General features: G+C 32.9%; 2 protein-coding genes across 2 annotated transcripts; both read left to right on the plus strand.

The window, feature by feature from the left end:
- The first annotated feature begins 3,691 nt into the window (after positions 1 to 3,691).
- On the plus strand, positions 3,692 to 5,830 carry BLT (branchless trichome). Its single transcript, XM_022301111.2, has 2 exons — positions 3,692 to 4,337; positions 5,053 to 5,830. The coding sequence occupies exons 1-2, from the start codon at positions 3,763 to 3,765 to the stop codon at positions 5,501 to 5,503; spliced, it is 1,026 nt and encodes a 341-aa protein (XP_022156803.1). The 5' UTR covers positions 3,692 to 3,762; the 3' UTR covers positions 5,504 to 5,830.
- A 2,816-nt stretch (positions 5,831 to 8,646) lies between these two features.
- On the plus strand, positions 8,647 to 10,328 carry LOC111025931 (uncharacterized protein At3g28850-like). Its single transcript, XM_022303856.2, has 2 exons — positions 8,647 to 9,251; positions 9,612 to 10,328. Exons 1-2 carry the CDS (start codon positions 8,794 to 8,796, stop codon positions 10,108 to 10,110), a joined length of 957 nt encoding a protein of 318 aa, XP_022159548.1. The 5' UTR covers positions 8,647 to 8,793; the 3' UTR covers positions 10,111 to 10,328.
- Positions 10,329 to 10,722: the final 394 nt, after the last annotated feature.

Below are 10,722 nucleotides of genomic sequence, written 5' to 3' on the forward strand. Positions count from 1 at the left end.
TAAAATCAAAATTTTTGTTTCTTTTTTTCATTTCTAATTTTTTCCAAAACATAAATAAAATTATTGTTTTCTCATTATTGACTTATAAAATACATAATAAATATTAAAAAGTAATAATAACACAACAAGTTTGAATATTCAATTTAAGAAATTAATTTCATATAAAATTTTTAATTAATCAATTAAACGGAAATATTACTGTATATATACTTTCTCCAACGCAATGAGTGTCGGGAAAAGCATAGACAACCTCTTCAGAAGCTTAGAAAATCATCATCGTGCAATATCCTCTTATTTACTTAGATATATTGAAAGATCTACGGTGTATTTAAAAAATAAAATATAATAAATTTAAAGAGTAAACCTCCACATTTTTTTTTTTGATGCAGAAGGTTTTAGATGTCATATATGCTTCTATAACATATTTCGTGGTTAGGAATTTTCTCAAAACATTTTATGATAAAAACATCATCGTTTAAATCCAACGTTAAACAACGAACTAGAGCACTCGTCGTCTTCCCAACATATGTAGAAAACAAACACCATTTTCAGCAAGTTTAGTCCATATTAACCTAAATGAGCTTTATTTAAGAGGCCCATCTCAAGAAACTATAGCTAGCCAAAGGGCCCATTTAGGTTATGAGGCCCATATCAAGTTAAACTATAGTTAGCCCAAAGCCCATTTATGTTTGAGGCCCATCTCAAGTTAAAACAATAGTTAGCCCAAATGCCTATCTTTCCTTATAGGAATTTATTTTTTATGTTTTTTTATCTTTTAGAAATCCCTTCAAGGGTTTTTATGCATAGGAAGAGTATAAAATTGTAATTTCTCATTAGTATACATAAATTCTTGGAGAAACTCTCTGAGTTGAATTCCAAAAAATTTCCACCAATTTAAGTATTGTTTGTAATTTTTGTAACACAATTTTTCAAGGGAAAAAAAAATTAACAACATATGTTTGACTATGAGAATGTAAACTTAAAAAAATGTAAATATTACAACCTCTAACATGTTTTGATTTAGGGTACAAGTTAAAATTTAAAAAAAAACAGAGAAAAAAATATAATCAATTAAGCTTGACTTTGTAAGTATAAAATTGAAATGAATTTCTAGTTTGTTTTGGTTAGAATTTGTCTTTCTGTCAATTTGGTTTGATTTTGAGGTAATTTTTAAAACAAACTTTAAATTCTATTTTACTTTTGAGCTTTTATGTTAATTTTATTTTAGTCCTTGAAACTTTAAAATATTTCTTTTCGAGTTTATTTCATTTTAATTTCTATATTTAGTCCACTTTATTTTTTTACTTTCAAAACTCTATTTTGATTTTTTTTTTTAAAGTAACCATTTTGCATGCAAAATGTCAACACATATTCTATAGCTAATAAAAAAATCTTAATTTTAAATTATGATTACATTTTAAGAAATTTATTCAATGATTCTCCCGGAAAAAAAAAATTATTCAAGAAAGTATTTGTACTTAAATTGTGACCGTAAAAATGAGATTAAAGAAAAAAAAATAAATTGACCAAAACAAATGTTTGAAAATTACATGGGTTAAAATGTGTACAAAAGCAAAGTACACAAATCAAAATGCATACCACAAATTTGGGCTTCAATTAATTGTAATTAGCTCTGCATACGTTTTTTAACTGTCATTACATACCTGATAAGACTTGATTTAAGGTTAAAAAGGATAGGTTTGTATGCTAGTTGACGATTATCTGGGATGAAAAATGTATTTTCATGCATATAATTTAGGGAAAATGTGCATAATTTGTGATTAGAGACTTTGGAATTCAATTATAGGTAAATGAAGGCTAATTTGTGTAAATATGCTTATTTTGTAAGGAAAAGTGAAGATTGATGATCAAAATGCGTCACGCACATTGTAGGACCAAAATTTCTAGCTTACTCTAGGAATGAGTCAGCCGAGTTATTTTGAAAGTTCTAGCTTCACAATGCTTCAGCCACATTCGATGCCTAGATTGTCAAAACGAGAATAACAACTTTTGACCAAGTAATTGGTCAAAGATTTGTTATTAGTTCCTAATATCTCTACAACAACTATCCAACTTCCCTTGAATTTTTCAAATCCTTGTTACTTCCATGGTCTATAAGAGGAGTCTCCAAACATCACTTATACACGTCTCATTTTCCATGCTTTGCTTTTTCTTTCTAAATTCTTATCAACTTTAGCTTTTAAGTTTTAATTCCAACTTTAAGTTTTGTTCTTCCTTTATTGTTTTTACAATTATTCCTTGCTTATTTTATCGCAATTCTAGTTACTCTAATTTGTGTTCTTCTTTCCCGATTCAATGAAAATACATTCTTTTGTTATCTTCTTTTGCTATTGCATTTATTTTAATTCCATGAGTAGCTAAATTAAATTTTCAACCCTCCTACGAATGGTTTAGTTCATCTATTTTAAATTACATCTATCAGTGAGCACGGCGTATTACACTCTCTTTGCTTATCTTAATTGATACAATTTATCCATTTGATTTTCTTGTTGGCCACTTGTTTAAATCACACTAGTTTGAGTTTAATTCTGAGAAGGCTAGAGTTAAACGGATCTCATCAAGGTAAAACGGGAAGTTACCTAGCAATAAGAACTAAAACAAGATCCTAGACATAGGCTCTCTTACCCGTTAAACGTAAGTTGATATTTAATTTATTTAGGATTCTAGAGTTGCATAGACGTATGTAAACACTAACCTAAACTTCTAAACAAACCAAAAGCGGTGTGGAATAGGAGTTGAACCAGTTTGCATAAATTAAGCGTAATTACGGGCACATTTGGTAGGTATAATTCATCATTTTAGAACTAAATAGTAGTAGGGGGTTGTCCTTTTAAATTCTATTATTTTCGTGTATTTTTCGTGTTCAACCAATTTCACCCATTTTTATCACAAACCTGATTGCTCATTCCAGCAGTTTTCAAATTCAATTTTAAAAGAAAAACTAGTCTCTGTGGAGACGAATTTGGAGTACTTTCATATTATTACTTGTGACAGTGTGCACTTGCACTCTACCCTCTAGCTATTAAGCAGAGGTGCAACAATACCTTTTTTTGTGACGTTTCTAATCCCCCGTCACGAATACCCTTTCTTGGTATACAATGATGTCGAAAAGACATCACGAAACCTTTTCGTTACATTTTTTTAAACGTTATTGAAACCTAAATTTGTATCATTGAAGAACATTTTGAAATTACAAATATTAAAACAAACAAAAATAAAATCAAAATAAAACTTAAAGAGTTAAAAATAATAAAATGAGATTTATACCCAATCAAGGTCGTTTTGTTTAGTTCGCAATCTAGATACCTTTTATATTTTCATTTTCAGTATTTTCTTGTTTTGAATTTGAAACTTTAAAATTTGTTAAAAATTAAAACACCTAAAATATAATATATTATAAGTTATACAACATTGAAAATTAATAATTATACCAAATTTATAAAAAAATGTTAATAAATTAATTAATATTATTTTAAATTAAACTAAATATTTAATGGATAACTACTGCTCGTTTATAAATATATTATTAAAAGAGGTTTGTCATTTTCAAATCTGCTATATCTGAAAAATAACTTGAATGATTGACTGGTTTGGGCCATGGATAAAAATTATTAAGGTAGATAAGAGAGAAACCTACTTCCCTGGATCCTGAAATTAATAAGCAAGAGGTGCATGTGACATGGAGCCATTATTTCCTTTTTACAGATCCCACATTCTCACAAAAGCAAAATTCATGACCCAATGGACCTACCACACTACCTTTCTTCACAAAAGAGAGGGAAAAAAAAAAGTAGCAGAAAGAAGAAGAAGAAGAAAAAAGAGCTTCAAAAAGTAGAAGACATGGAGGAGACGATGATGAAGACGGATCCTTCTCCTGATCATAAACCCATCTCCGATTCCACTTTCCCAAGCTGGAAACTTTACGAGAACCCATTTTATATTAACCCTCCACACCCTCAAATCCTTCATAAATCCGCCATTAACAAGCACCTCCATTATTGTCTGAAGCTAGCTTCAGCTTCTTCTTCTTCTTTCTCCTTGTGCGATCTGATTCCCAGCAAAAGCCGAATGGATTCCGAGCTGGATCTGGCCCGGAGTCAGATCGCGGAGCTGAAGACCGAGCTTCGCTATGAGCGGAAGGCTCGAAAAAAGATGGAGTCTTTGGCAAAGAGGCTGGCTAGGGAGTTGGATGAAGAGAGGAAAGGAAGAGAAGCCATGGAAGGGCTGTGTCAAGACCTGGCTACTCAGATTTCTTCGCATCAAGCACAGATTGATCTCATGAAAAAGGAGATTGAGGACGAGAGGAAGATGCTAAGGTTAAATCTAGTCTCCCAATTTTTTGGTCTTTTACTTTTAAAATATCTATTTCAGTCCCTGAAACTTTTTTAAAAAATATTCCTTTTTCTTACCTTTATTTTGCTTTAACAAATGAATAATGTATCATCGAGGAGGGTTGAAGTTATATAGCTTGGTTAAGAGATTGAGGAAGAGAGGAATATACTAATGTTAAGTCTAGTCTTCTTCGGTTTTCAAGATTTTTGTTTTCGATTTTGTCTCTAACCTTCTAGACTGTTCATTTTTATCTCTAATTTTTTATTCTATATTTTGGTTGCTAAATTTGTAGGACAACACTAAGTGTTAGGAAAACATTTTGAAATGATTAAAAATATTTCTTTAAAGGAAAAATCAATAATCAAAATAGATATTTTAAAAGGTTGGATAACAAATTCAAAAAAGAAAAACCAAAATGAGATTGGAATATTTGTTAAATCCCAACTAATTTAACTAAAATCCTTAAGGTACTAAATTAGACACAACAATTAATTATGAACATTGAAATTTGTTAGATTTCTAATTAAATTTACCCTAAACCATTCGCTTAACTTTCTGAATTTATGGAGTTACTGTGTTCAAACGCTACTTTATCATTTCCTTTCCTCCCATCTATAAGTGAGGGAATTACTCGGAAGTTCCTGTTCTAATACCGTATCCAAACCCAAAATTCCATAAATTTAATCGACTTTTCATTAGGTTGGCTGAGGTTTTGCGAGAAGAGAGAGTTCAAATGAAGCTCGCAGAAGTAAAAATCGTGTTCGAAGACATGCTTTCAGAACTCGAAGCAGGAAGCAGCAACAACAACACATTCTCCGATTCCATCACCAAATTTTCCGGCAGATTGAAACAGACGGCGGAGATCAACGGCGGATCTTCAACGGCGGACCAACCCACACGATCGGCCGCCGCCGTGGGAGATCAGAGCGAAACCAAAATGATGGAGATTCCGAGAAAGGCCTCGCCGGAGCTGGAAAACCCCCACATTGTTAGAGGAATTAAAGGGTTTGTGGAATTCCGGCGAGTGGTTCGAGGGAAGGGATCGAAGGGTAGAGATTCAGACGCCAAGTTGGAGTGCCAAAAGTCTCAGCTTAGGGTTCTACTCAAACATAAAGGGGCTGTCAGATCCAACAACCTCATTATTACATAATTTTAGTTTTTTTTTTTCCTTTTTTCCTTATTGACAGCACACTCGATCTATGTGGATTGAATGATTGTTTAGTTTTTTGGGGAATAGTCGCATGAACTGATGAAAATAAGGAAGATTTTGCATTTTTGCTTTTTGGTTTTGGGCTTGGGCTTGGGTTTGAGATGGCTGTGGAAGAGATTTATGTGTATAGAGTAATTGTAGGTTTTGTTGAGTTTTAATCGGTTTTCATTTGAAAGTGATAGTGATAGTTCAATTATAGACGTAAATTGGGTTTTTTGAGGATGGATTATTGAGTAATAATATATAGCTCTGTTTTTAGTTTCTTTATTTGTAAAGTCTAAGTTCTCTAACAAGTTGAGGTTTGTAATCGGATGTAATATGATTCTTAAACTTTTAAATGTTTTCTTTCAGTCTTTCAACTTTTGCATAGAGAAGTGAGAGTGAACAGTGAAAGACAATACCACCGGCAGGACAATGACCCACCTTCTACACTTTCCACGCGTTCTTGCTTCTTTAATTATAAGGAGTTTAAACTTTTTTTTGGATAAACGCACCAAAGGTAACAACATTTTACTCTCTGAACTTGGTTCATACAAATCATTTTCTATGTCACCTTACCCAGACTCTTTGAAATGGTTGAGAACTACCTTCAAAACTTTAATCGCTATCTTTAGAAATAATAGATTTTTCAAGGAAAAAAAAAAAAGATAAGATGGATACATACCCTGAGGATAAAAAAACCACGAATCAAAGAGGATGCATTGTAGAGATATACCGAGTCAACTATAAAGGTTGAAAATATTCCATTATATTAGTATCAGAGGGCTATGTGGGTTTGTAAGAGGAATGTGCAGATATTCAGGATATTTGGGGTATCATTGTCCTACGGAGGAATGACTTAGGAGGCATTCCTATATATACATCGTTTCTCCAACAAATGAGAAATGGTTCTCCAAAAAACTACAAAGACTAAGTGGTTATCTCATAGACTAAGGCAAAATGATTCCAAGTATAGTAAAGATTAAAATGAATATATATATATATATATATATAAAGTTTCAAGGTAAAGTTAATTTACTTTATAAAAACATATTGTGCATAAATTGTAGTTCAAATTTGAAATATATATATATATTAGTTTTAAGAGTGGACTAAAATGCAAAAATTTTTTTTTTTTTTAACAAGGGTAAAGAACAAAATAGGATAATATATAATGAACAAACTTAATTTTTAAAAATAATAAATAAAATTCTTGTCAGATAGAACATAAACAAATCTATTGCGAATTAAATTCCATTCCACCAATCTCTTCGTCTTTTTCAAGACTTCCTCACATGCCTTTTCTCCTCTCTTATCTTCTTTCAAGAGATCACATGCTCGTTAGTTTTTTACATTATTGATTTACCGCAATACATATCGTACATTGACTAAGATGTTAATGTGTTTATGAGAGAAATATATTTTAAAATTTGGTAAGAAATAAAGTATAATTTCTAAATATAAAAAGTTATAGATAAAATATTAGATTTTTTGCTGTGAATTTAAATATCTAATCTTTTAACCGATAATATATAGATGAAATATTGGAGTTTGTGCAAATATAATAATTTTTTTAACAAAATTAAAGAAGGGGAAGTGAAATGCCTAAATCTCGTATCACTTAAAGTTCTTATAATTGCATTGCTCTAGCCCTCGGGCACACTCTTAATCCTAAAAAAGACATAAAATTAGTCTTTAACTTCAAACGAAAATAATGTTTAAGTTGTTTGTGTGGAGAACTTATTCATTTCGTAGAATAATTAATGTGGTTAATTTTGAAATTGAGTTGGAAAGCAGTAACATTTATGTAGCTCTGATGAGTGATTTGTGATATGGATATACATTGCAACTATAGAATGCACGTCATAGTTCAATTGAAGAAAACAAAAAGACTAAATTGAGTTATGTACTATACATTGGAAGGTGTAATGGCATGATTCTTAGGTTTTTGTGTAATCTTTTGATAATTTTCTCAAGGAAACCAAATATTTGATTATGTCATATACATGGTTTTAAATATCTCTCGATACGTCGACATTCCCTTCAACATATTTATGTTTTCATGGGTTTTTGACATCGATATGAGGAATAAATCGATATTTTCGTCATAGTACAAGAAAATCGACAAAATACAAAAAATATCAACAAAATGTCACTAATATTTCCTAATATTAAGATTAATTATTTTTTACTAATTTAGAAATAGGAAAATGTTTATTTGTTCATTTAAATATTTTTTTTTACGATTCTTTTAATTTTTCTCGATATTGATATTTCCATGAAATTGAGACATCGGCATTTTCATCGATATCATTTAAAACCTTAGTTATAGACGTTGTTATTGATTTTTTTTATTTTTCAAATAAAAACTGTGTGTTTAGTCACTTAATTTGAACATAATTGTCACTTTCACTTTTATCCATGATTTTTGAAACTTGACATTTTTGATCTTAAAATTTAGAAAACCTTCCATTTTGATCTTTTACACGTAAGTTATCAACTTTTCATTATTAAAACCAACAAAAAGTTGAGTAGATGCGTCATTAATGTATTAATTATTATATCGTTTTTTAGTTTTTATTTACAAAAGAAAAATTGCATAAACAACTCAACAAATCATTAAAAATAACTAAGTAAACTAGAGGACAACTACCCTAATTCTTCACCATCTTTTATCTCATCCTGCTAGATTCAATCAATTTCATCGCCTATGACGATTCAACCAACAACCATTACTTATATGAGATTTAAACTTAATCACCTTGTTTATTCGTTGATACTTATTATTTTTATTCATTCCTTCTAAAATATCCAATGGACTCCACGAGACGTTTTGATTTTCCTACGACCCATTATTCTCTCTCGATACATACTAGGCTAGATTTACAGTCACCGCCGAAGATAAATTGACTTAAACTAAGAGAGACTAATAAAAGCCCACAAAGATTTGGGCCAAGGCCTTGTAAGTTCTAACAAAACAAAGCAAAGTAATAAATGGAAGAGTGTACTTTGGTGGGGCTGACCAAAGCAGTTGGTAAAAGCTAAAAGAAATCGAATTTGTTAAAGCAATTATGGCACTTCGAATGAGTTCCCCATCCCCAATGCCACCGTTTGAACTTGAAATTGAATTGAATTTTAGCGCCCAAACTCAATCAAATCAAAACACAACACACACACACCCTTTCTTTCAATTTTGAATCAAACTCTTTCTCTTTCTCTCTCTAGTTTCCATTGATTTTGAGTTTCCCAAAATGGGTTGTGTTTCTTCCCATCTTCTGAATCACGACGACGAATTCGCCCAACTCGGAAGCTCGGCTCTGAGTCACCACATCGTCTCGCTCACCTCCACCACTTATGGCCTCCTCAATCTCGATCCGCCGCCGATTCCGATTCAATCGCCCGCCGCGCCGCGGTTCACGTTCGGCTCCGTGTTCTCGAGTCCTCTGTGTGAGCCCAAATCGGCGTGCCCCGAGCCGGAGGTTATCAATTCCTGGGAGCTCATGGATGGCCTCGATGCCGATAGTTTCCGATTCTCTCTTCTCCCACAATCCAAACGCTTCGCTCTCAAAGACCCTCATTCCAACAACGAAAATTCTAACCCCAATTGCCCTAATCACATCCTCGAATCCACCATCCTCGGACCGTCGTCTCGGGCCGCTGCCACCGCCCCTGCCACGATACCCTCTCCGGCAAAGCATTTGCTGGACAGGTATATTAAACTATCATTCATTGTCCATATAGTTGCAAAATATATCTGGTTCTATGCCAATTATCAATCGACATCTTTAAGAAATCTCATTACACCTTTACAAGAATTTTCATCATAAAAACTATATCGTTTTTAATCTATGCTAAAGTTTAAGGATTACACCGTTAGAAATGGTCAACTTCAAGGAGTTAATCGTTAGCTACGGACTAAATCGTTACTTCTTTCTATTAATCTTTACTCATTTATTCTCATTCTTTTAACGCTCTATTAATTAGAGGGGAAATGACATGTACGAATACGAAAGTTCAGATTGGGGAGTATATTCAATCCTTTAATTCATTTATTCATGTTCTTATCAAGGTTCGAGAGGCTCTGCCCGCCGAGCGGGGAGAACCGGGTGGTGGTGTACACGACGACTCTACGCGGGATACGAAAGACGTTCGAGGAGTGCAACGCAGTGAGAGCAGCGATAGAGGGCACCGGAGTGCAGATCTGCGAGCGAGACGTGTCGATGGATCGCGGGTTCAGGGAAGAGCTAAAGGAGCTGATGAAAGGGAGAGGGCCAGAAGCTATGGTTCCCCCAAGAGTGTTCATAAGAGGAAGGTACATAGGGAATGGGGAACAAGTGCTGAAAATGGTAGAAGAAGGAGCTGTGGGGGAGCTGCTTCAAGGGCTGCCCAAAATCAGAGGTGGGTCAGTTTGTGAAGGGTGTGGGAATGCAAGATTTCTGCCCTGTTTTCGGTGCAGTGGGAGCTGCAAATTGGTGATGCCAATGAAACAACAGGGGAAGAGGGCTGTGGTTATCAAGTGCCCAGATTGCAATGAAAATGGCTTGGTCCTTTGTCCCATTTGCAGCTGATTGTGCCTTTCAGATAACTTATAGTTCTACACTTTTTTTCTTCTTTTGTTTATCATAGAGAAGGTTCAGAGAATGGGCATTATTCTCTTTTGTTGCTCTTCATTTATATAGAGTGCTTTCTGTTGAATCTGATGCAGAGCTTTGTACTTTTTACAATAAATCTAAGGTCAGTTCATGGCTGATTTTACATGAAAGAAATTGGTTGTCTTCTTTTGGTTCAATCTTTGGAAGCTGGTTGTAAATAGCTCTTCGTTCTTGAGGGTAGTCACTCTGTTAATACGGTTTGATCCTAAAGTAAGGGCTTAGATTCATAATGTATAATGTTATACCATTTTAAAGATGTGGAAAAGCTTGTTGTTCGAATAGAACTTTGGTAAGAATTCACCCTAAAATAAAATGAACAGAAAAAGAATGAGATATGGAAACTACATGATAAAAAAGATTGTGATGTATCACACAGGGTTTTTTTTTTTTTTCATTTGTATTTATCAGACGAACACACTGTATTGACAAAAAATAGGATCACTAAAGATTACATTAGAAGAGCAGTGACCATACATCACAATCAAATTCTACGAATAAAAACAACTATCGTTTGGATAGAAAAACGTT

The sequence above is a fragment of the Momordica charantia genome (assembly GCF_013281855.1).
Source record: "Momordica charantia cultivar OHB3-1 chromosome 6 unlocalized genomic scaffold, Mcharantia_2.0 BLBB01000006.1, whole genome shotgun sequence".
Taxonomy (NCBI): Eukaryota; Viridiplantae; Streptophyta; class Magnoliopsida; order Cucurbitales; family Cucurbitaceae; genus Momordica; species Momordica charantia.